Source organism: Copidosoma floridanum, unplaced genomic scaffold, assembly GCF_036245765.1.
Source record: "Copidosoma floridanum isolate Cflo_tuat_1 unplaced genomic scaffold, Cflo_Japanese_pri ptg000007l, whole genome shotgun sequence".
Classification (NCBI taxonomy): domain Eukaryota; kingdom Metazoa; phylum Arthropoda; class Insecta; order Hymenoptera; family Encyrtidae; genus Copidosoma; species Copidosoma floridanum.
The window spans coordinates 2,942,206-2,968,011 of record NW_028321884.1 but is presented as its reverse complement, the minus strand read 5'-3'; the positions used below and the strand labels follow the sequence as shown (position 1 = coordinate 2,968,011).

At 38.6% G+C, this 25,806-nt stretch overlaps 5 protein-coding genes across 11 annotated transcripts; 3 read left to right on the top strand and 2 right to left on the bottom strand.

The window, feature by feature from the left end:
* Nucleotides 1–233: 233 nt before the first annotated feature.
* LOC106640040 (uncharacterized) lies at nucleotides 234–9,491 on the top strand. 5 transcript variants are annotated; one of them, XM_089589182.1, is made up of 16 exons: nucleotides 234–1,330; nucleotides 2,241–2,490; nucleotides 2,582–2,662; nucleotides 2,743–2,937; nucleotides 3,031–3,478; nucleotides 3,554–3,790; nucleotides 3,866–4,081; nucleotides 4,156–4,525; nucleotides 4,604–4,860; nucleotides 4,931–5,094; nucleotides 5,169–5,377; nucleotides 5,457–5,607; nucleotides 7,307–7,963; nucleotides 8,074–8,586; nucleotides 8,663–8,964; nucleotides 9,050–9,491. In XM_089589182.1, exons 1-16 carry the CDS (start codon nucleotides 1,035–1,037, stop codon nucleotides 9,051–9,053), a joined length of 4,350 nt encoding a protein of 1,449 aa, XP_089445308.1. In that variant the 5' UTR covers nucleotides 234–1,034; the 3' UTR covers nucleotides 9,054–9,491. The 5 variants fall into 5 exon arrangements, with proteins under 5 accessions (XP_089445308.1, XP_089445307.1, XP_089445306.1 ...); XM_089589181.1 differs by having other exon boundaries at nucleotides 2,226–2,490; nucleotides 2,746–2,937; XM_089589180.1 differs by having other exon boundaries at nucleotides 2,226–2,490.
* A 313-nt stretch (nucleotides 9,492–9,804) lies between these two features.
* On the top strand, nucleotides 9,805–11,525 carry Poc1 (Proteome of centrioles 1). Of its 3 annotated transcripts, none has more exons than XM_089588659.1 (6): nucleotides 9,805–9,952; nucleotides 10,143–10,499; nucleotides 10,589–10,799; nucleotides 10,862–11,061; nucleotides 11,125–11,275; nucleotides 11,341–11,525. In XM_089588659.1, exons 2-6 carry the CDS (start codon nucleotides 10,155–10,157, stop codon nucleotides 11,358–11,360), a joined length of 927 nt encoding a protein of 308 aa, XP_089444785.1. In that variant the 5' UTR covers nucleotides 9,805–9,952; nucleotides 10,143–10,154; the 3' UTR covers nucleotides 11,361–11,525. The 3 variants fall into 3 exon arrangements, with proteins under 3 accessions (XP_089444785.1, XP_014207080.2, XP_014207089.2); XM_014351594.2 differs by having other exon boundaries at nucleotides 9,805–10,010; XM_014351603.2 differs by lacking the exon at nucleotides 9,805–9,952 and having other exon boundaries at nucleotides 10,130–10,499.
* A 63-nt stretch (nucleotides 11,526–11,588) lies between these two features.
* Nucleotides 11,589–12,427, bottom strand: Atox1 (Antioxidant 1 copper chaperone). Its single transcript, XM_014351581.2, has 3 exons — nucleotides 12,234–12,427; nucleotides 12,043–12,118; nucleotides 11,589–11,857 (listed from the first exon to the last, which is right to left on the bottom strand). Exons 1-3 carry the CDS (start codon nucleotides 12,243–12,245, stop codon nucleotides 11,724–11,726), a joined length of 222 nt encoding a protein of 73 aa, XP_014207067.2. The 5' UTR covers nucleotides 12,246–12,427; the 3' UTR covers nucleotides 11,589–11,723.
* Nucleotides 12,428–13,111: 684 nt separating this feature from the next.
* hop (tyrosine-protein kinase hopscotch) lies at nucleotides 13,112–17,657 on the top strand. Its single transcript, XM_014349519.2, has 9 exons — nucleotides 13,112–13,466; nucleotides 13,551–13,849; nucleotides 13,927–14,499; nucleotides 14,586–15,215; nucleotides 15,301–15,460; nucleotides 15,526–15,647; nucleotides 15,730–16,582; nucleotides 16,659–16,996; nucleotides 17,074–17,657. The coding sequence occupies exons 1-9, from the start codon at nucleotides 13,365–13,367 to the stop codon at nucleotides 17,435–17,437; spliced, it is 3,441 nt and encodes a 1,146-aa protein (XP_014205005.2). The 5' UTR covers nucleotides 13,112–13,364; the 3' UTR covers nucleotides 17,438–17,657.
* Pngl (N-glycanase Pngl) lies at nucleotides 17,473–19,937 on the bottom strand. Its single transcript, XM_014349531.2, has 5 exons — nucleotides 19,704–19,937; nucleotides 19,293–19,615; nucleotides 19,027–19,224; nucleotides 18,320–18,923; nucleotides 17,473–18,247 (listed from the first exon to the last, which is right to left on the bottom strand). Exons 1-5 carry the CDS (start codon nucleotides 19,923–19,925, stop codon nucleotides 17,669–17,671), a joined length of 1,926 nt encoding a protein of 641 aa, XP_014205017.2. The 5' UTR covers nucleotides 19,926–19,937; the 3' UTR covers nucleotides 17,473–17,668.
* Nucleotides 19,938–25,806: the final 5,869 nt, after the last annotated feature.

Genomic DNA, 25,806 nt, shown 5'->3' with positions numbered 1-25,806 from the left:
AGAAGTGAATTTTTTAATCAACAGTTCATGAAGCCAATTCAGCCAATATAGGTTTTGCAAATAGCAAATTCCAAATTCTCAAATTGTAGTTACAAAATCAAATGGCAGCACCAGGTGTGCTCACGCGCATCTTGCACCAAAAAAAACCAATCGCCAGTCTTTCCGAAAGCAGACGAAAGTCGGCCTTTCCGGTCAGGAGCCAATCTGCCATTGAAGTAATAATTTAAAATTGAAACAAACATGGCGTTTTTCCAAATAATTTATAATGTCTATAATGAGCAGTGATGAGCACCGAACTCCATATAGTTATTTTCCCCTTCCACCACGAACAGATCATCATATCCGACGGACGTCAGTGTGAGACACTGTTTTAGAGCTCTCTAACCTAAAATAAGGACGCGATCTCTCTTCCACAATCGTCCCATCTCGTTCTACACATAGCAGCTTCGATACAAATCTTTAAAGCTTGTTCTTGTACCGAATAGGTATGCAGTGTAGTGTAGCGCTGGCCGCTGACTGCTCCATGCAGCGTCTTCATCAAGTTAAACCATCAGGCGACACATAGGCACGGCTTCCGTGGAATTGTGTGCATGTGCGATTGAATCAGAGCGGTAGACAGAAAGAGAGAGAATTATGTCTTCCGCGCGTTCCTTATACTGTATAACTTATTTTTTATCGATCGAAAGATAATTAAGAATAATATAGAGAGGCGTCAAAAGAAGATAATATTATTGCGTAAAGAAAAAGAATAGCATTGGTTGTACTACTTCCAGACGACGCAACAACTCTGTCTTGTCTACCAAGAGTGCCAAGTATACGGCCTACTTTGATGCAGCATACGTGCATTGGTGCAGCGCGTCCGGGTCCGGCTTCTAACTCTCGATGAGCCATTCTTTCCTCTCGACTGGATTGTCTCGGAGCAACAGCTCCATACATCTGTCACAACGATGTTGTAAACAATTCTCCAAGTTGTAATTTCGTTTTTTTCTCGTCGAGAACACAGTTTACGTGAGCTCCTTTATAACGGAGCTTAAATGCAAATGATGAACTCGGATCCCAGCGTAGAACAGCACCAGCAAGCCGGCGTGCTTACTATGATGCCGCCACAACAAAATCAACAGCAGCAGGATAATAGTAATGGCGAGCAGCAGCAACAAATTCAACAACAGCATCAGCTTCAACAACAACAGCAGCAGCAGCAGCAGCAACAACAACAAATTGAGCATGGGGAACATGACGTCGGGGGCATGGATGAGTCCGAAGAGTTCTACTACGAAGGTGGTGCTGAGGAATATAGGCACTTTGCGCCCAGAGGTCGAGGTGGATTTAGGTAAGTTGTTTTGTACAATATTTCTCTTTTGTTTTTATATTTCTTGATTGTTATTACTCTAGCATCCAAGTATCGAACGAGTGCATGCTCATTTTTTTTTTTCTCGTTACATTCTATATAATTTATTTTGGGAGTTTCCTAGGCAACCAATGTAGTTATACATAATACATCTCATTAACAACCACTACAGTGATATTCATATTATAAGTAGTGCTCTTTCACCCTCTCCATTTCTTATACTCTTTATTTGTATATCTCTCTGATCTAACTCATCCAACCTGATCCAACTATCTTAACTTGTAGTATTTCAAGACCTCTCGTACTTACCTCTAGTATTTTTGTATTTTATACTCAAATATCAGTCTGCAGTACAAACATTTACAACACTAAAGTTATATATTGTGCGCGTATAAACCTCGACACTCGACAGAGTCGACAGCTCCGACAGCTCAACCGCAGCAATAAAGAGTAACCCTACCGTATATCTATATATATGTAAAATCCTCTACATAGGTATTATAATTATCATAGAGGTTGCCTGGTAAGGTTACGATTCCCTTATTCTGTTGTCCTGCGTATCTCGTACACAAGCAGTCGGATATCTGCAGTCGGATTGTCTATCGTCTATTTCATTATCGTCGAATTTGTTAAGAAAACAATACTTACCTTCATTTGAAATAACAATATCAACGTTTGAATTTAAAATTTAAATAAGTATACAAAAGTACAGTCACACAAACAACCGAAAACTTGTCCGCGTGCTTTCACGATTGCCATAGCTACTGCACGCTTCATACACACATAAGTATAGACTTATTTATATATGTAGAGTAAAATTACAAGAAAAAAAATTTGAAAACAAGCAATCTCATAACATTTATTCGCTACAACGAAGCGATAACCATTTAAGGGGTAGAGGAGGTGGTAGAGGAGGCTTTGACTACTCCCAGAGAGGAGTATCTCCGAGATTTCGTGGCAGAGGAGGTTTTGGACCTCGGCCTATGTACCGAAATGGCTATTCCTACGACGGACCGCCCAGGCCCAATTGCCCACCCGGGTCAGCGGGACCTCGTTTTCGCGGACCCTTCGACCCTAACTGGGGATCCATGGGCCCACCACCACCTAATATGGCTAACATGATGGGTCCTCCAGGAGGAATGGTAAGTCTTTTCTTTTTTTTTTTCTCCAACACTAAGGCTCATTGTTGCGTTTAAAAAAATGTGAAATAATGAATGATTGTTTACGAAATAGCCACCTCCACACATGATGAATGGACCTATGGGTAATGCAGCATATGGGCCACCTGGCATGGGGCCTCCCAATATGAACAACGTAAGATACACCAAATAAATCTTACACACTCGTAGATAGTTGCTAATACATAAGGCTTATATTTTGACAAATTTTACCAGCAGATTCAAGGTCAGCAGCAAGCACATCAGCAGATGCAGCAGCAAAGCAACATTCCAGGAATCGATCTTAACGGAGAGGTGTGGGTAGAGACTAAAACACAAGATGGCAAATGCTATTATTACAATATAAGATCTCGAGAAACAACGTGGACCAAGCCAGAAGGGCCAAATGTCAAAGTAATGGTGCAAGATCAGGTATGACAAATTGAACTATCAATGCAATGGGTGTTGACAATTTCGGTCGTTACAATTAATTTCTTGCTAAATATTGAATAAAAAAAATTTAAGCTGGAACAGTTAGTACATGGGACATCAAAACAGCCGGCTAGTGGTGCAATAATGGCTGCATCATCGCCGAATGCAGCCATGATGGGGCAGCCACAACAGCAGCAGCAGCAACAACCACCACTTCAACAGCAGCCCCAACAACAGCCACAGGTGCAACAGTCATCACCACAGCCGCAGCAACCACAACAGCAGCAGCAGCCGCCCCAGCAACAAGGAAGTGACAACACTAGTGGAGAGGTAAGGATGCAGCAGCAAGGTAGCGAGACACCCTCTTCTGCCCCTACTGCTCCAGCCAATGTTAACGAAGCTGACTCGAGTCAAGTAAGTACAGCTCCTCCAGGTACCACTGCCACACCTGTTACTGGATCTGCTGAGCCTATGGACACTACCGTATCGTCCACTAATGATGTCCAAGCGCAGCAGATGGGACAGGCTCAACAGACAAATGGTGATTATTCAATCTTTCATTTTTTTTAACCTTGATTTGCGTTGAAAATTTTATAAGTTTATGTGTATTAAATAGGTACCAGTGTCACTGTAGCATCTGTTGCACCTACTGCGCCGGTCGTCAACACGGCAGTCATGAATACGACACCTCCAATAATGCAACCACCTACTATGATGCCAATGCAGCATCGTATGCCGACTCAGTATGGAGGCATGCCCCCCCCTTTTGGGCCTCCTGCAGGAGCACCATATGGAATGCCTCCCCCAAACTTCCAGCCTTATGGAGGAGGCTACGGTCCTCAACCCGGTTGGGGTAAGGATAATACAATCATTGTGGTTTACATGTATTCCTTTTAAGTTGTTGTTTCATGAAATATTTAATTTTAAGGTATGCCACAAATGCCACATCCAATGCAGCAACCTATGGTACCTGCTGCCATGCCCAATGAAGATCCCAGTATTTTGGCTCAAATAGACCCTAATATTGTGTCTAGTGCAATGATGTGGACCGAACACCATGCACCAGATGGTCGATCCTACTTCTACAATAGTAAAGCACAAGAATCCATTTGGGAGAAACCTCAAGCTCTAAAAGATTTTGAAAGTATGTTTTATTAAGTTACATAATAAACTTGACAATTGTTGCCAATCTTAGTAACAAAAAATTTGTTTTTTCAGCTGCTAAAGCCGCAATAATGAGAAAAAAAACCGAAGAAGCTACCAACGTTGTTTCATCTGTTTCTTCTACTACCACTAGTACCACAACGACATCGGCAAGTTCAGAAACAGCCACAACGATAACATCGACGACGTCGACGACAACGATGATGACGACGACGACGACTAACACTAGCGATAATGCCTCACCTTCAAAAGCTGCTACTGAAACTAAAACTTCAGTTAGCAACGAAAATAATATTAGCCCTTCATCAGAAAGTACTGATACAACAAAAGTAAAGAAAGAAGAGACGCCAACTAAAGAAGTTTCTACTAAGCCCCAAGATAAATCTAGACCAGTATCCAGTACTCCAGTTCCCGGTACTCCCTGGTAATACTAGTTGATTAATTATTTAGTTGCCACCTATCGGTTTGTGAAAAAAAAAGTTAATTAATGAAATTATTTCAGGTGTGTGGTATGGACGGGTGATGCGAGAGTTTTTTATTACAATCCGTCTTCAAGGATCTCAGTGTGGGAGAGACCAGACATTTTGTATGCTAGAGCGGACGTGGATAAAATGGTGTCCACGCCACCAGATCAACTCGCAAGCAGTGGTACTTCAGTGAAAGTCGAAGTTACAAATCGTAAAGAAGAATCAAGCGAAAGCAGTGGTGAAGAGGACCGGCCTCCTCCAGCTAAAAAAATTAAGATTGACGATGTTAAAAGTAAGTTTTTACTCAAGTAATTATTACAATACACAAAAAAATATATTAATTGTTGTTTAAAAATATGCAGCTAACTCCGTGAAAGAAATGGAAGAAGAAAAGGATAACAAAAAGACAATTGACATCGGCAAGGAATCAGCCATGGATGCGGAAGTGCGAGCAGCAAGAGAAAGAGCTATTGTTCCTCTTGAAACAAGAATTAAATCTTTCAAGGATATGCTCATGGAGAAAGATGTAAGAAACATTATATTTGCTCTTAAGATGGATTGTATACTTATGATTTCATTACCATGAGTTGAAATAATTAGGTATCAGCATTTAGTACATGGGAAAAGGAATTGCATAAAATTGTATTTGATCCCCGTTACTTGGTTTTAACCTCGAAAGAAAGAAGGCAAGTATTTGAAAAATATGTCAAAGAACGTGCAGAGGAAGAGAGACGAGAAAAACGAAATAAAATGAAAGAAAAGAAAGAGCAGTTCCAAAAATTACTGGAAGAAGCTAACCTTCATGGAAAGTATGTACTCGATTTATTTTTTGTCCTATAAGCATTTAAAATTTACCAATGAACTACCATGGTTGTTTTATTACTCCAGATCTTCGTTCAGCGATTTTGCACAAAAACATGGCCGGGATGAGCGTTTTAAGAACGTCGAAAAGATGCGAGAGCGTGAGAGTTTATTCAATGAATATCTGTTGGAGGTGCGGAAACGGGAAAAGGAGGAGAAAGCAGCTAAACGAGAACAGGTATTTTTATTTTTTATCAGAAAAACATATTAATCAAAATTCTTCAAATTTAGCGGTTCTGATTCAACATTGAAGAAACAACGATATATTAACTCGAAATCGATAGAAAATACAAGGGCACCTCATCTCATTTTTAATTTCTCAATTCATGCCCAATTTCATGCATGCCGAATGTTATCATTTCATGAAACTCCAAGTAAATAATCTCATTTGCCATATTAAAAAACAACCATATTTTCTATCAATTACTGTTTTTCATGTATACATGATCATCTTGGTTTATCGGTCGCATTAAAGTATGTTAACCATATTTTAAGATTACAGTTTTTTTCAGATATAATTACATGTTTCATTTCAGGTTGAGTAGGTATGTTGAAATATTTTGTTCCACTAGTTTGGTTCTTTGTTTAAAGAGTAAAACTATAAAAATACTAAATTAATCTTAAGGGCGAGATTTTTTTGTGCACAAAAATGTAAAGAAAGATTTTTTATTCATTCAAAGTTGAAGAACACCGAAAAATGAATGAGCAATTCGAGGAAAAAGTGAAAGAAAAATTAAAAAATTGCTAGTAAGCTTTTCGCGGCTCGTTGTGCGTGTATACTCATGTGTTTCTGAACTCTCCACCAGTCAGTCAGTCGAGATGCAGGCAGGACAGTCCGGCAGGATTGGCTTTCTATCTGGTCGCTCTATAGCCGGTCGGATGAGATGCCATTCAATCATCTTCAAGCTACATACACACTAACACTGGCATCTTTGGCACAACGCATCTTAGCGCGCTGCATTCTCAGCTCCATAGTCGAATGTCATGAGAATGAACGAACTCGGTATTTGTATATTAATCGTAATGCTCGTAAAAATTCGAGAACAAGTTAATTACCACGTGCTAATAACAGCAGACGTAGGGGAAAGATTTAACTGATACTTTAACATTAAAATTGATTAAATTCAATTAAAAACGACGCATTATTAGAAAACTCTGTGGTCAACAATAATAAATATTACAATTAATTTTAAATTAAAATTTTACAATATTTTAATAACTATTCTTGGGTCAAAAATTTCTTGCTGTAAGTATTGTTTTAATTTAGAGCTCTAATTATTTGAGTCAGCTACATAAAATAAACAGATTCTGTAGATTTAAAAAATAATAACGAATTAGGTGTTCTGTTTTCATAAAATGATGCTTTAAATAAAAATACATACCATAAATTAAAAAACTGTAAAATAGTGTGTAGCTGTTTTCCAAATTAATCGATATTTTTTTCAGCGGATGTTAATAATATGTTTGTTACAGAATTGAAGAGGCATGCGTGATAATTAAATTTAGATGTAAATGAAGAAGTTTTAAGTTTTATGCCTGATCGTCAATAATTAAGTTAAAATCTAAATAAATACGTAACAACATAAAATTTCATTGAAATAACTACAGCCGTCATAAAACTTGAAACTAGATATTTAATGTGCTTGTTTTTTTCCAGCTTAATAATAACATTCCTTTCAGTTACGAGCCCAGCAGAAAAATAAATATAACCATATATTTACATTAATTATTACTATTATTACACAATAACAATTTAAGCAAGAATCAAACGCAGTAAGAATATCACAAGATCTCAAGTGTATTCGATTTTAAAGATAACACTAATTAAGCGCATTGACATGAACCAAGCCCAAAACTTTTGTAATTACTGTTTACAGGTGAAAAAGGATTTCTTGGCGCTACTGCGCGAGCATAAGGACATCGACCGTCACTCGCATTGGACTGACTGCAAGAAACGCCTCGAGTCCGACTGGCGCTATCGTAACGTCGATTCGGCCGGTACACGCGAGGACTGGTTCCGCGATTACGTACGCGTTCTAAAGGACGAGCGTAAAAAAGAAAAAGAGAAGGAGAAAGAGCGCGAACGCGAAGCCAAGGAAGAGAGGCACCGCGAACGCGAGCATCACAAAGAGAAAAAGGACAAGGAGAGAAAGGAAAAGAAGGAGAAGAAGGAAAAGAAAGATAAGGACAGGGATCGCGATAGGGAAAAAGATAGGGAGAAGGATAAAGATAAGGATAAGGATAGAGAAAAGGAGAAGAGTAAGAAAGATAAGGATAGGGATAAGGATAGGGACAAGGAGAAGGACAGAGATGAGGAGAGCTCCTCTTCTTCGCGAAAAAAGCGTAAATTGGAAGAGAAAGCAAATCACGAGAAAGAAAAGGAGAAAGAAAAAGAAAGAGATAAGGAGAAAGCGAAAGAAAAGGAAAAGGAGAAAGAAAAAGAAAAGGCCGTTGAGATAAATGACGAGAAAGAGATTGGTGAAATTGATGATGTGGAAGAGAGCAATCACAAAAACTCTCCGAGTAGAGACAACGTTAGTATGGATTTATTTGCTCCGTTAAAATGAAAAAAAATAGTAATTTCTCGTTTTATTGTAATGTTATTTTCATCCACACGTATATTATTTTGTATGATTGCATACAGGAAAGCGATCGTAACGAAGATGACGAGGAAGATGACAGGCCAGACTCGGCAGCCGCAGCCGCAGCAGCTGAGGAGGAAGAGAAGCAGAAGCGGGACCGTGAGCGGAGAGCCGAGGCTAGTCTGCGGGAACGAGAACGGGAGGTGCAAAGGACCCTGGCCACTCACTTGCGGGACCGGGACAAAGAAAGACAGCATCACCGGCACACCGAGGCTGTACAACACTTCAACGCGCTTCTGGCTGATTTGGTAAGAAATGGTGATCTCGCCTGGCGTGAGGCTAAGAGACAGTTGAGAAAGGACCATCGTTGGGAACTTGTCGACACATTGGATAGGGAGGAGAAGGAGAGGCTATTCAATGAACACGTTGAACAGTTGGGGCGAAAGAAGAGGAATAAATTTAGGGAACTACTTGACGAGGTTGGAGCCTCCTCCGATTTGACAGCTTCTTGGAAGGATATCAAAAAGCTGTTGAAAGATGATCCGCGATACCTCAAATTTTCTTCCAGTGATAGGGTAAGAAATAATAATTATGAATTTTCTTGTGTCGATTATATTTTCGATGAACTACAATTCCACGTTTGTTTCATAGAAATGTGAAAAAGAGTTCAAGGAGTACATAAAAGACAAACTAGTGGCAGCAAAGGCAGATTTCAGGGAACTTCTTCAGGAGACAAAACTAATCACGGACAAAACCTTCAAAAAGGTGCAAGAGAGTAATACGCATTTGACAGAAATAGAAGACATTTTGAAAAAAGATAAACGGTTTCTGGTGCTCGATGCTGCAGCATCGGAGAGAACGAGGCTGTTGATGGGTTACTTGGAAGAGTTAGCTCGTCGTGGACCTCCTCCACCACCGACTGCCTCAGAACCATCACGAAGACCAAATGTGAAGTAAGAGTCTTTGTGCACTAAATTATTTTGTTGCTTTAAGATGAAAAAAAACTTTTTGTAACGAATTGTATTTTTTTTCTTTCAGCTGAAAGTTCGTTGATTGTGAACCTTTGTCTAACAATTGTGAGTGATTATCAGTCAGTGTGAAAAAACCACTAGTGCGGAGTGTGTGTAAACACGTGTTGCCTCATTGTGCGAATAGTAATCGCGGCTAACTGTACGTAGTCAACACAACAAATAATACAACCAAATATTTAATAAAAAATTATATATTCATTGTATATATAAGTACAAGTTAGAGTGACAAACAAAAATAAAATTTTCAAAAGTGGGTGAGAAAAAACTCAAATTTATTTTAATGTAATTTGGATGTAGCATGCTCTTCGTTAATAAGAATTAAATATATTTTATCTTTGTAGGAACAAATAATTATCTCAGTAATTTGTTTATAGACTACATCCATTTTTCTCAATGATTTTTTACAATTCAATTGACCTACATTTGTAGTACGTAATAAATTTGTTATTTCCTTGTTTATCCAAACAATAATAAAAAAAATCTATGTGTAATAAATAACGATGTTCAATTAATTGTGCCATCCCTTAAAGTTTCCTTCTACCTATAGTACTACCCAACAAATGTTAGACGTGACTCGAAATGAGTTTGACAGGACATGGATACTTCATGTAAGAGCACGCGAAAAATCGATGTTTCACATATCGCACACTAGAGGCGTGCTTTCATTAATTTTCAAATAAAATCGTTTGTCTAGTTGATTTGTAAACAGTGTAAGCATTATTTCTGCTGTGCGGCAGTGTGGTACTTACACTTGTTCGAGATAATCAATGAGTTGAAGTAAAGGTGTTTGTTTTACAGTAGAAAATACGGAAAAATCAGTGTTTCATGTGCAAAAAGACAATTTATTGATTTTTTTTCAGTGTCGGTAAAATTTGTTCAGAATTATTTTTTTGCCTCACTGAAGTAGTGCGTATAAGGTGTTTGTCAATTTTTTTCGAAAATTAATAAATAAATTACAGACCTTATAGGTTAGTACGTTTTTTTACAAACCATCGTTTTGCCGGTTAATTATTCGAAACTTTATAACAAAAACACCATTATCAAAACTGTCATTATAGGTGAATAATAAAAAAAAAAATTTAGTAAAGTAATTGTTACAGAAAATAAAAATCATGATGGAGTGTGATCTAGTGATTGAGAAGCACTACAAGGGGCACAAGAGTACAATAACTAGCCTGTCATTCCATCCAGAGACTAAAAAAGTAGTCTCATCCAGCAAAGATAAAACTTTGATATCATGGCATATTGCTGATTCAACAAGTAGAGCCTTAAGATTTCTCGGTCATCGAGATGAAGTCCTGGATGTTGATTTTGCACCTTCCGGAGAAGTCATAGCAAGTGCTTGCAAAGATAGGACAGTTAGAGTATGGGTGCCTACGATTAGAGGGGAATTTTTGGATTTCGTGGCACATCAGGGCGTTGTGAGGTCTGTTAAGTTTAGTCCGGATGGTGAAAACGTGTGTATATACTTTTGTTTTTTCAATTTCTCATTTTTCTTTTATTTGTTGTTTTTTGTTATGGTATGGCAAACTATATGTTAATTTAGTTACTAACCAGCTCTGATGATAAAAACATAAAACTATGGATGGTCTGTCAGCGAAGGTTTTTGATGTCCTTTGTAGGACACACAAACTGGGTCAGATGTGCTAGATTTTCCACAGACGGAAAATTAATTGTATCTTGTAGTGATGATAAAACTTTAAAAGTTTGGGATATCGCGAGCAATCAATGTATTAAAACATTTAATGAGTTAAAAGGTAAAATTCAACTCAAACGTTTTATTTTGAAAAGATCTATTAATCAATAAATATTTATGCAGCTTCTTACACTGATGCTGAATTTTTCCCTAATGGAACACTGATTGGAGCGGCTACTACAGATGGTTGTGTAAAAATTTTTGATTTAAAATCAGGTGTTTTAAGACAATGTTATGATGTTCATCAAGGTGCAGTAAACAAAGCCAGGTTTCATCCAAGTGGAAATTTCATGTTAACAGCTGCAGAAGATGCAACAATGAAGGTTTGGTACTGAAATAACTTTTGGAATGAGCCTAGTATAAATTGTTTAAACATTTATTTGTAGGTTCTGGATTTGTTAGAAGGCAGACCAATATTCACTCTCAAATGCCATTCAAAAAGTGTTACATCCATTGCATTTTCACAGGATGGAAACTATTTTGCTTCTGGTAGTTCTGACAGTCACTTGTTTGTATGGAAATCAAATTTTGACAGAGGTAAATATAATAAAGTATATTGAAAATATAAACTGATCTCAAAACTGAACAATTGAAATTTTTAGATCTCGTGCCTGAGAAATAATTCATACAAATTAAAATTAAGTGTTACGTGAGTTTTAATGTTTGATATTGCACTATCAAGAAATATCGCTATAAGATCATACTAACAGGATTGTGCCTTTATAATCAATGTTAAAGTATGTGTGTCGAATATTTATTTTTCTCAAATGAAACGACAGTATAATTCAGTCAATATTAGTAATATATTTGTATATTTTTTAAATATAGTTATTTTTATTATGTATCACAACTTGAATTCATTAAAATACAATACCAGTCGTACTTTTTTGCGGCGCATTGTAAAAAAATATGTATAAGAGTGTATAATACAGATTTTGTTTGATAAAAAAAATTATTATTATTTTTTTAATATCTTACTTCATATTTACTTTGCTGCTATTCCAATGTAAGAGCAAGCTTTTCCAGTCTTTTTTAATGACTCCAGCACTGCATCGTGGTCCAGTGTTGTCGTTACGAATACTTTTTTGGCAGGGAGGTCAATCTTGACATCTTTTACAGCTGTAATAAATCATAAAAAAAGGTTTGAGCTGTAGGTATAGCGTAACTTTGTTTTAACAATTATTCTTTGTATCACTGCATTGTAGCCAATTAAGCAGCTGTGTGAGCCTGCTATCAGTGATTAATAAAAAAAATTGTTTGCATCATCAATACTATGTGTTAAAAAAAAGATCGTAACAACTAACCTGATATTTTGCCGAGTACTTTGTTTACCGCATTGGAGCAGCCTTCGCACGTCATAGCGACACTGTACTCGAAAGTCTACAAAAAACAAATAATTTATCAGAGCACTCATCTGAAATAACGGTACGGGAGAGCGCTATTAAAGTAGTAAAATTAAAATCACTTTGAAATGTAGTAAAACAAATTTTCCTACCTGTTCGGACATCTTCAATTATTACGAGTATTCAAGAAAGCACGACTTCTGTTCCACGTCACCTGCGCGAATGAAAAGTCTGATCAGTCTTCCTTTCTCTCTCCGGCTTCTTTTAAACCCTTACTTTTTGCTCTTATCTTTTTGATATGACGGTGATAATAGACTTGATTACTTTTGATTTGATAGACTGTAAGACTGTAGGTCAACGGAAATGGAATTTTACCGATGGCTCTTTAAAATATCTACCTTACCGGCTAGTGTTTTTTATTTATTTATTTTTTTTTGATAATTGATAAAAAAACAACACGCACGTTTAATTCCTAACTTTTCTTTCTTCAATAATCAAAAACTATCTGAACTTATACATAAAAAGAAAGCAAACGTTTTTGTATACTTTCAGAAAAAAAGCTGAATGTGACAAGTGCAGTGAGAACAACCAATCATGTTTGCAGGTGCACACATGTGATGTGTGTGTGCTATAAGTTAGGTGCAGTCGTGGCAGTCGGGCCAGTCGGGTTCATTGATTTGTTGATATATTTACAAAATAGTACTGTAGTAAGTATAGGTAGTATAAGTAAGTAGATGATCATGTTGTTTTTTAGATCGATCGGCTCGATCAGATCTCGGATCGTCACTCGCACCGCTCGCACGGATCCTCGGATGTGATGTTCGGAGGCCTAAATATAGATATATTTTTTTATGTTTACCCCAGGGAGTACCTGGTTTACCCACTATACCTATTAACCTATATGTAGTGAAGCTGTGATGAAGCCTCACGCTTCACCCCGCGTTACCTTACCCACCTGACCCCCAGAGCTCGGTCAGCTCGGAGCTCGAAAGCACAAATCTAATCCTCGATATCTAGATAAAATAATTAAGGCACCTTACATTAAGTACATTGATCAAAACAAAACTTAGTTTGTGCGAAAAAAAGTTTTTTTTTATCTAAATGGTTAAACTGAAAATGATGCTGGAGCCAGAGTGAAAATTATGCAATAATAAATACTCAATTGTGGTCAACAATGTAACATTTAACGAACAAATTGATGAATAAAAAAGTGCGCGCGATGAGTGAAGAATAAACCATCCTCCGAGGATATTTCGGGATTCCTTTCAAAGTAATCCGCAATTATGGAGGAGGACAGGATAGCCTCTATTAGTGTGGCTACAGAAGTAAAGATTTTAATTATTACTTATGTCAATGGATCGACTGCCGAGGATTTGTGCATGAAGGTTATAATTTTCGATGTGTTTGATTGTTTTTAAACTGCATTAAAAAATCGTTGTGTGCAATTTTACATTTTTCTTAATTTATAGATTTGTCAGCAATTGGGCATTGGACCTGTTGCCAGGCATCTTTTTGCTTTAAAGAACAAGGCAACAGATAACTGGTATCATGCTAGTTATAAGTTTGATGGCAAGGATAAATACAAATTAGATTTTAGATTAAGGTTCAAGCCTTCCAGTCTTCAGAGATTAAAGCGAGTCGATGTCAAAGCGCATGATTACTATTTCCAACAGGCTAGGAGTGATGTTTTGGATAACAAAGTTCCTGATATTGTGTACGAGAAACACAAGAAAGAATTAATTGGCCTTAGTGTCAGTGATATGTATCGGTGAGTATTTAAAAAACAATTTTGAATGAGTTTTTCAAATCTTGTAAAATACATGATTTTTTTTCGTGTAATTTCAGGGTCATGCTGGAAAAAGAAATGACCAGGGAAGTTATTGAATCCGACTACAAAAAGTACATTCCAAAAGAATGTATTAAAAGACATTCTTTTTTCATTAAAAAGCCTATCCACGATGCACTTGGCAAAATATCTGCGCAAGACTCCTCGTTTGTGAGAGAGCAATATTTAAAGCAGTTTGAAAATATGGCTCCCAATTATCTGTGTGAAGAGTACAAGGCTATGATGGAGAAAGGAATGCCCAGTCCACCAGCTAGAGTGTTGCTGAGAATCAGTGCAAAAGAAATAGGATACAATGAACTGGAGATAAACAACAGCGAATGGAAAACATTGTGCTCAATAGAAGACCTGTGTTTTATTTCAATCAGGAAAGATGACAATGTTGTAGAAGTATCCAGAAATAATGGAATACCATCTTATTTGATGTTTAAATCAATTTCATTGTTAATGTCATTTGTCTCTGCTCTTGATGGATACTATCGCCTAGCAGCAAGGTGGACCTACAATCTTTGTGGTGATGCTGTAACGCCGAGCTTGGAACGATTGCATAGACTGAAATGTCATGGTCCTGTTGGGTAAGCCTTGACAGTCATTGTACAAATTGTTTCTATCATAAAATTTGTATCTAAACCCATTTACATGGCTATAATTTTTTCTCTAGAGGAGAGTTTTCGTATGCCAAACTGGACAATGAGCGCTCTAATAGGCCAGGCACGTTCATCTTGCGTGAGAGCGAAACTAAGTATAACGCGTACTACTTGGACGCTTGTGGGAAAGATTTAAAGCCTCGAACGTGGAGAATTGAAAAACTTGGACCAGAAGATTTCGCATTGTCGGACTCGATGCAGCGGTTCAAGTCCATTGCCGAGTTGCTATCTGCTCACAAGGACCCCGAAAATTCACTGTACTTGAACGAATGCCTGTTTCCATCGGAACGCGACGTATCTCCGTTGCTGTTATGTGCGCCCGAAAGAATGAAGAGTGACGTCACAGCCGAGGAAGAAATTATTACAGGTGTACTCGAAGCAAGGCCGGGCAGCGTACTACCACACGAATTGCAGGTATACAAAGCTCAACCTTTTCCCAAGAGTAAGGCAAGCCAAGCACGCGTGAATGCAGCGTCTTGTGGCGGTTCAGTTACGATTCTCTACAAGGCAGTCTGGCGTATCGCTAAGGGTAAAAAAGTAGAGGCTGTAATTAAGTTATTGAAAGAAGATGATAAGCAATCGACAAGGGAGTTTTTAAAGTTACAAGCAAAGTGGGGACAATTACGGTCGAGTGCTTTAGTTAGGTGAGAAAATAGATTCTAGTCTATTTAATAAAACAATTAGCAAATTCTGTATATTTCATAAGTCACATTTTTTGTGTTTTTGTAGATTGTATGGTTTCACTTTGATACCGTCATTGGGTATGTTACTGGAGCTTATAAATCTGGGACCTCTGGACGCCTACTTGCGTGAAAGTCCTGAACAAATCATCAAGACCATCGACATGGTTGATGCCGCGGCCTGTCTCACCTCTGCGTTGTGGTACTTGGTAAGGTTCACAAATGTCGAAAAGTCACGGTGGATACAATTTTTATATTCTTGATAATTGCGCAGGAAAATCATAACTTTGTTCATGGCAATATTCGATGTCGAAAATTAATGGTACAAGAGCACACTGACAACAGTTTTCAAGTTAAACTTGCTGATCCGGGAATTTTCAGTTACAAGCCGGCAGAGTGAGTGTTTGATTATTAAATTACCAAAAGTTTGAATTCAATGGCAATAAGCTGACACGGAAAAATTTCTTTTATTCTCAAGTGTTCACTGGCTGCCGCCCGAGTGTTACGAAAATCCCGATCTGGCTAGGCGTACGACGCTTGCGGACGTGTGGGCTGTGGGTACAACCATGTGGGAAATTTTTTCGCGAGGTACGATAATACCGTGCGACAATGATCCCAACGTGATCAAAAAGTTTTACGCCAGTGGCAAGCGCCTTCCAATCCCGAATGGCTGTCCACACGAAGTTTACGAACTTATGACCGAATGTTGGGGCAAAATCGGCGGCTCGAGAAAAACCCCGCTAGCCATTATGCGAGACATCAACCGAATCAAGTTCCAGGTGCACAACTCGAGAAAGAATCACGCGTACGCCTCAGCATTTCCGAAACTAGCAGAGCACAGGAACTCGGATGTCATAGAAGACGATGCAAGCGAGACCGATCAGCGACACTCTTCCTTCGACGGCGAGTCGAGAGCTAGTAGTTTGTTCACAGACCGTACGAGTCTGCCGTGGGACGAGATCGACGATAGTCTTGGGATATTGGGTGCTGACGGAAATGGCATGATCTTTGATGATTCTGACAACATACTCTCGACTTGTTTGGGCTGGTGGGCAAAGGGTAGTATCAGTGACAATACCGGTGAGAATGGATATGATAACGACAATGGCTTACTCGGACAAATGCAGAGTATCTTCGAGCTGGACGCTAACGTCAATCTTATATTGCAAGGACGCATCGGTCAAGGTTTTTACGGGGATGTGTACGTAGGTGCTTTGGAGAGGAACAACGGGAAAGACGTCGAGCCTCAGAGGGTGGCTGTGAAAAAATTGAAAATGCGTGCGATGGAAGCGGAGCTGCGAGATTTCGAAAGAGAAATCGATATCATGAAGGTAATGTAAAATTTCAAATTTTAAATTGTTCATGAAGTTGTTACGAGGTAACATTTTTTTCTTTCTTTAATTTTAGTCTCTCAAGCATCCAAACATTGTGGGAATCTTAGGGATCGTATTAGAGCCAGAGGTATGCTTGGTAATGGAATTTATAGAGCACGGCTCTTTACTGACTTATCTGGCTTTGTACCGGGAGAGGCTTACTCACAAAAAACTACTTGGATTCGGGCTGGATATTTCCACTGGTATGGATTACCTTGGACGTAAAAAAATCGTACATCGGGACCTCGCTGCAAGAAATATTCTCGTTGTCGATGATAATCGAGTAAAAATTAGCGACTTTGGTCTTGCTCAAGTTATTGAAAAGAACGATTACTATGTTTTTCAGACCAATCGAGATCTGCCAGTCAAATGGTACTGTCTATTTAACATACTTGAATTGCTGAAACTATTGTTCACAATGACGAATAACTTGAATTGTACTTTTTCAGGTATGCACCGGAGAGTCTTAAGGACGGCAGGTTCTCACCTCGATCAGATGTTTGGTCATTCGGCGTGACATTGTACGAGACTTTCAGCTTTGGTGAGGATCCTATATTACCCGAATTAATAAAAAAGACAAATGCCGGGGAATCTGGAAAAACTGTCAATGGAACTAGACGAGTAGAGGAGATACTGTCCACCGAAATAATAGCAGCTCTAGAAAGAGGAGCGCGCTTACCCTGTCCAGTTACTTGTCCACAGGACGTCTATGTAAAAATAATGTACCCATGTTGGCACATGCAGAGTAATCAGCGGCCTGATTTTGCGAAACTCTGTACAGATATCAAGGAATTAATTGAAAGCAAGTATTAATATTTATCGCGTGCCATTGTATTTGACCATTTTTTTATCATCGCATTTTATCGAAACATTCAAATTTTTTACACTACGAATTGAAAAAATTTTTGTAAAATATCGAAGTAGTAGGTGATTTTCATTGTACATAAGCAGACTATATTTAAAATATGTATGGAATATAATAAACTCGTATGATTTTTTTATAAAAAAAAAATAACAATGTAAAAAATGTTAATGTGAAGAAATTCACGTATTCGTCAAGTTTACTTTTATCACCAAAGAAGGCAGCATCGAGCTTGTTTTCAAACTTTGTCTGAATAGCTGAGCATGCTGCCACGCTACGTCACCCTCACCTCCCGACATCGTAACGCTTACACTAAGCTTGATGGCACCTTTCAAATCTTTTGTCTCAAAGTTTTCGCTGCTGTCAACAATCACTACCTTGCTCTCGCCTACATTTGAGCCAATAATGCCTGTAATTTTCCATCGAAGAGCCGCTCCGTTGAAAGTTGCTGTAACAGCTTGTAACTTTACAGAATCTACGTGTACGTTAGCAGTATCTTCAACCACTAGAGTCCAAGTTACCTCGCCAGCTGCCGATCCAGGCGACCTTGCTAAGTAAACCATATTCCAGTCTTGCTCTTCCTTTCTGAAAACTCCACCATCTGTTGTCGCAATACCGTCTTGCCACTTTTGCTTTTCCGTTAAAACCTTGTTATTTCCAGAATCTCTCGCTACGTAAGTGTCGGAAACAATTGAGTAGACGAGTTCATAACTCTTGACTCCTTGAGGTATGGTCCATTGAGCCGGTTCGACGTTTCTGTTCTGTAAAATTAAAAAAACTTTAAAATAAAAAAAAGAACGTTTCAGTTCACCATCAGTGTAATTGCCACTTACACCAGTTTCCCCTCGACCCAGTCTCCAAGTCAAGGATCCAGATGTTCTACCACCGTACTCTGTGTCGTTTTCCAATTCACTGGGCTTCTTGCAACCTGGTGGTGCAGTCAGCATTTCCGCAAGTTCGAGTGCACTGCGTTTATTAACAAACTTTTTCCTTGCACTGCTGTATACATTCGAGTTTTGTCTTTGATGATTCAACTGATGAGTAAATGAGGACAGAGCTGCCTCGCTTATAATTTTCCTACGTTTCATGACATCGTGGAAGTTGCGCGTATACCTCCAGGTGACATCTTGCACTTCATCCTTGGAGTAGGCAATGACGTACGACAACTTTTTGCCCCAGCCCTTTTCGTACAATAGAGGCCGGTCCATCGTGTTCTCGCAGGCATCTGCGTGAATCCATCTGTTGTGCGCTGGTGACCAGACTTCAGTCCAGACGTGATCGGTTTTGTCGAGAACGAGTCGCGCGTCAAATCCGACCGTTCGACATATCAGAGTGAAACAATTGGCCCATTCGCCACATCGACCCCGCCTTGAATATAATAAGCATTCAGGATCTGTGTACCTGGGAAACTCATTTTTGCTTCCACAGCTTGTGCATCTGAATCAAGTGGATTAAAATTAATATTTTGGCTTATATATCAACAGATGTTAATAACCAAATCAAGTGGCTACCTCCTTGCATTGCAAAAATAATTACTTACTCGTGAATTTCAATCCTGGATATATTTGGATTTGTGGAGCTTAATGATTTTTCATAAGAACATTCCCCCATACAGTTTTCACATGCAGGACTATTGACCCACTTGAAGAATTTATTTTTGAACCAACTGAGTAATTCGGCTAGTAGCGCGTCTTCGTAAACTACATTATTGTCAGGTACTTTTTTTGTTTTCACTTCTCTGTAATATATTCAATCTATTGTCTTTAGCTTTAACAAAATTTAGTTATCATACAGCGTGTCACTTACTTTTGTATTTCTCTCAATTTTTCCATGGCTGCAATTTCAATGGCTGGAAGGGGTAGTATGGATTTCACCTTACTCTGCAAGCTTTCATTTTCGTATCTCAAAACACTCTTAAACATCTCCTGTATTTGCTGGAAAAATTTTTTCTTTTTGTATTCTTCTTCTACAAGCCCAATATTTAATAATGACAATGGTTGTTTTGAATTTAAGTCCGACTTTGGAGCTGATGGAGTAGACGCTGGTTTTAATTGATTATTCAATAAACTGTACAATTTTTCAACACTTGATAATGAAGCATCTAGTGGCAGTATGAATTCATCATCGTTCTAGTTGATTCAAAAATAGAAAAATTTATCATACCTTTGAAACTAGGATATTATGTACAATAAAATGCTCTACAGTAGTAAAAATTACCTCTTCAAAACCAGCTTCAAACAAACATTCGACAGCACCAGCAGCTGGCAGTAGTTGAGTGGAAAAAATAGTATCTGATAAATTGATTTTTCTGTACTTAATTTCCTTTGGAAATTTGAGAATGTTATCACAAATTTTTAAAAGTACTCGCTGAGCATCTTGCCTCACACTTTCTTCGTTGTCCTTTAAAAGGCTAATACTATACTGCAAATTCCCTGGCATTTTTCTCAAGGACTTTAATCATCCAAATCAGTACCTAGACACCATTAAACATTCATGTAAATCAACAAATGTTATGTCAAAATGACTTGCATTATTAGCTTGATCGCGTTTTTTACTTCACTTTCACTTTTTTTATTAAAAAACTTAACGAATGCAATGGTAAAAATCAGGTCAAGTCGTGTTTTAATTTTTTATTCGTCATGCAAAGTCGATAAGATTGAACAATTTGATTGTAACACTTGCCATGAAATCAGAAAAGAAAACTGACAGCTCAAACTTGTACAAAGGTGCGTTTACATTGCTCGTTCGCTCAAACGTAGCTCAAATCGAACTTGACAACAGTCCATGCAAATGCGCCCTAAATATGGTTTTTTCCACACTCGAGCCAACTTTTCATTTGTTATTTAAATTTATCTTATTTTATTTTTTTTTGATATCGTAGTGAATTACCATTTGTACAAAATAAAAAAAAAAGTTTTCATAAGTTAGTGCAACACATAGATTATATTCACAACTAAAAATTTTTTGTTCAATTAATTAGGCGCAGGTTCAGGAACATTCAAGGATTTGTTTGAAAAATGAAAAAATGCGTTAAACAGCAAGTTTCAAACCTCCTGCATTATCAAAACATTGAGTATTTCGTTGGATGGATTTTCTGCTGGTTAATTATAAAAAACAAATTAGATAATATACATTCAAAACGTGTGTATACTAAGTACTTATTCCCAAGAATGATTAACCGGATATGTTTTTTATAGTTTCAAACAGCTAAGTGTTGATAAACGTGCTAATCTTTCAAAAGTATAATGATGCAACATTCAAAAATATATTTTATAACGTGTGTATATACAATTAGAGACATTTTTCTTAGAGTCATCGCTACACTTTATACGGATATATAATCACTTGTTTAAAATAAACTCTGATACGTGCGGAAAGTATATTGATTTCCTTCTTTTCTCTGTAAATGATTAAAAAAAAATATTAGTCATCACGTTGATAAATATAATAAACTTGGAAAATTGATCAAAATAACATTATTGGGTACACTCGATTAAATGAGAAGATAAACGAATCACTGCACTCGTGATTTCGATAATTTTGTATAAGTAACGTTATACCCATTAAAAAAAAAAAAAAATTTACGAGGATCACCATGGTATTTCCGATCAACTCGAGAAGAAGGAACGGCCGCTCTCCTTCCCTAGGGTGGCGTAATGTACTTTTTTACGCGTGCGATTTTCATAAACAGCCGAATAACATTTTTTATCGGACAACTTGACATCCAATGGGGAAGTCAAAAATTGTTATTGCTTTTATCGAAACCTTCGCAAGATCCCGTGTATTTATGGCGGGGAAAAAGAAACGAGCTTTACAATTCATGCGTACAAAGAACCCCCCGTACCGCCATTCGTATATATACACGGGAGTGTGAGGGAAAGCTTGTTCCTCCGATGGGGTGCTATAAATCACCGGGAGTTTGACGCACATTTTTGTAGCCTTCCCACCCCCCAACGTAAGTACATATAATATACCTATATAGACGTGTTCGTACCCTTTTGGTATACCGCTTTTTTCCCTCATCTGGTCCCGTTTTCTTTGCCTCGTTTCCTCCGAAGGGTCGTAACACCTGCAGAGGGAGATGTTTTGCGCTTCGTTTCCCCGATTAAAACTTCCGCGTATTTGTCTCAAGTGGACGTGTCGGTACACCACATAATTATATGTATATTTGTACGCGATCATTTTTGCTACTTTGAATTGTCGGTTTGTACACAGAGTCTAAATGATAATGGCCCCGGGAGAGCTCATCTATGCAAAAAAAGTCACTCGAACCATTGGTATAGTACTTACAGGTAGTTTTTAAAACAAAATATCGGTCAACTGAGGACCTGATTGTTGCAAAATTTCGGACTCGCTCGATCATCGGTAATTACGAATGAAAATTAACCACTCGACTTGTTAGGTGTACCAACGTATAGAGAAGATTTTTATGAAAATTAAATTCATGCCAATCAACACCATGGAAATCGCTGAGATTTATCTTTCATGTATAGGTATACCTATCGCGCTGCAAACAAGAAGTCGGTACGTGTGTTGCCTTTAGCGCTAACTTCTACACTATTACTTACTTTTTGGTAAAATTTTTCCAAAAAGCTTTGGCGCCATTGAATTTTATAGAAATAAAAATGTTTTCCAATCAATAGAGAGAGAGAAAAAAAAAGAGTTAAACAACTCTCTCGCTATGGAAACGTGGTATTTTGTCGTCCGAGCGCAAACGATCGTACACGTCGAGTTTTAACGAGTAAGCAAATAATAGTAGCAAAAAAAAAAAAAAAAAATAAAAAATAAAAAATTGGTGCCGATTACCCTCGACATTTATTTTCATCACAGTACGAAACGGCAACAGCTTAAAATGTACATATTTCATTTTGCACGGTATACTTTTGCGAGAGGGCGGTAATGGCTTTTAATATAATATATGATCGACATACTAGTTTCTGTAAACATAAGCGGCTTTAAGTATACAACAAGGTAATGCATTATCTATCATGTAGACGCGAGTGAAAGGAACAAAAAGCCATAACTCCATAGTTTATGATGATGATAATAATAATAGTAATAATAGTAATGAGAATAATAATAATAATACGGCACTACTCGTGTTCATTTTACTTAGACGTAATGCACGATGGCAAACAATAATGATAATGATAATTGAAAAAGGGCCTCGATGGGAGTGATGTGAGAGAGGGAGAGGAAGCACACGTTTTTCTTTAGCATTTGACACACGCGCATATATAAGTACAGTAGCTCTTGGTCTCGACGTACATGTACACATATAGGTAGTACACGTATGAAAAGAGGCTCGGCTGTCAACTTGTCAATTACCAAAGCGGACCCTCTGCCAGAGAGCTTGAGCGACGACGACACGGACACAGTGTACACACACATGTGTACTGGAGATTGCTGTGCACACACACACACAACCCATCAGCGCGCGTGTCCTCTTTCGGGCGTGAGCTCGAAAAAGAAAAAAAAAAAAAAAAAAGCCCCAAAATGTTTGTCACTCGTGTTTTCACGCGCTGTCCTGCGGGAAAAAAGCACTTGGTCTTGATTTTCGAGGGAAAAATTCTTTTTCGCAAAAAAGCTACCCTCGACAAGGCGGGTGAAAAAGGCCTTGTTCGTTCATTCACGGGCGTCAAACAAGTGGGCAGGCATATCATGATTCGATGCGCTTTGTGATTTGTTACTGCCCTTGGTGAAAAACAAGAAAATCTTTTGTTTTACCATTTGCGGAAAAAAAAAAAAAAAAAAAAAGCTTCGAGTGCAGGTGTTTCGCTGAAAAACACGCATCAACCCAATCTCTAACTTTGTTTGTCCTCTCCCTTGGCTGTATAATGGAGTAGCGGTAAAGCGACGAGAGGCAGTAACAATAATATTCCATCCGAGTGCGGGGGGAGCAAGAGAGAAAATATAATGGGAAAAAGGGACGTTTGATGTATATACACCGGGATGCGCGGAAAAGTAGTCGGGGAAGTAAAAATAAAGGATCTTTTTTTAAAAGACTATATTATCCCGCTACGGAGCTTTTACTGCGAACGAAGGGAGAAAGGTGGTTGTAAATTTTTATGGGGTTGCGGGCAAAGGAGAGAACAAGTTTCAGGTAGTTTGATATTTTGGATAACTACCCTCTTACCTACCCTCCCCCCCCCTCCCCTACGTGGTATGTATGTACACACATGGACATACGGCAAAATAGCAGAGCATAACAAAAAGCTCCACGTACATATATATACATGGCTGTAAGTGGTTGGCTAGTATCCAAGCCCGACGTTTTTTTCTCTCTCCCCCCCCTACCCTCCAACCGCTCCCGCGTATAAGCTTGACAATGACATTTTTCCTTCCCGACAATTTCCACGGAATCGCGAATTTACGTATTTCATACGCACACGTGTGTGTGTGTGTGGCTGCACGAGGAGGACGAGAAAAATTTGATGAGGCAGGGAAAAGGACGTGTATATACTTACCTACACGAGAAAGAGTAAGACCTGGAATTTCATACGGCGACAAGGACGAATCGTACGCATTATACACACGTGTAACGAGTCCGTGGAGAGATGTATAATATCGCGAGTGTGTCTCCAGATGCCTTACATGATCGTGATCATTCTTCTACCCCCCCCCCCCTTCTTCGCTGCTCTCCGGTTGGAGTAAAATTTCGGTCTTAATTGGATTAGGGCTGACTAATGCGCTGGTTTAAATCAGCCGGCAGTGCTCGGGACTGTACTGAAATTCCGGCCGGGTATCACTTTTGAAAATGCGAGACTCTCTGCATAAATTAATCTCCTCTAAGCGAGTTACCGGAACTTGCTCCCCCGTACCCGTACAATACTGTGCTGCAGTTGGGCAAATTTTTTTATTTTTTCCTCCCTTTGTTTACTTATCGGCTCGCGAGTGTTTTATTGCCGCGCGAGCGATTTGCGCGCATAATTACGGGGCGCAATAAATTCGCGCGGGCTATTATCGCGGAATAAATATTTGCAAAACGCGGGCGACCGGTATTTATATTATTTATATACGCATGCACGTGGGCACCTACGCGTCTCTGATAAGGTTTTTTTTAATGCGTATATTGATGCGAGTACTTTCGTGTCGGGAACGAGAGCGCGTGAAAAAAAAAAGAGAGATAGGAGTCGTGCTTTTGAAAAAACACAACGCATCGGTGGATAAAACGTGCATGTACAAGTTCGACTAATTAATCCCCTGGTTATCGCTTGGCTGATGTCGAGTTGCGGCTCGAGTAAAAGTAAGCGTTTAATCAGTGTCGAGTTGCGGCTAAACGATAAGCTTCGTTTTCTAATTTATGTTGAATTGAATAGGACTGTTACTGAGCCGCAACTCGACAACTTTTCTCTTTTCAGCCGCAATTCGACATTTGCGTATCGCTTTATCCGTTGTTATTCCCCCTTCCCGCTCACGTCACTCCTCCTCGTTGTAGCGTTTTTCGGTATTCCCCGTCAATTTAATCATCGATGGGCGATGAAGTATTAAAAAAGCACAGTACACATTGTACGGGAAATTAATAACGCCCGCAGTGGTGTGCGGGGAGTAAAGTATCGTTAGGTTTTCAATGCGCGAGGGAGGCAACATGAAAGGGACATTTATTATGCGAGCAAAAGAAGCTCGGCAAGTGCGTGTCTATACATATATACGTACGGTCCTCCCCTCCTTTATACGTACACTTTGCGCTCTGCGGCAGCTCTCGAGAGTTATATAATAATAACTCCATCAATTTCGAGCGACTCTGTAGCGCCGCGACTGAAAAGGAGCAGGGGACTGTGAATTATTGCAGATGACGAGAAAAAAAAAAAAAAAAAAAGTCGCTACCGCGTCGTTATACATGAATATACACGTACGCACCGGAGTCGCTATAATAAAACGACCCGAGCAATTATACGTTCATTATTGCGCCTCTGTTCTATCTCCCTTTTTTTGCATGTGAGCGCGTGGGTATGCGATTTCTCGCGTTACGTAAAAGCGCGAGGAAAGAACGGCGAGTGGGCTGATGGTTCGTCAAAGTGGACCGGGGAAAACATTTTTCCAGCGAAAACGCGCGCGGGAGGAAGAAACTGCATTCACTGTTTTTCCTTGTTGTTAACAGTTGCGCGCGTATAAGCTTTGCTAAATTAATATAAATGTCACGCGGACAGCCTCGAGCTCTTTATTTTTCTTTTTTTTTTTTTTTTTTTTTTCTTCCATTTTTATTGCGGCGGCTGCCTGTCAACGCCACGATATTGTTTCCTTTACCGCGGAGTATGGTGTGTAATTATATTCGAGATAAAACGGAAGTTGATTAAATTTCGCAATTTCAACAGAGATG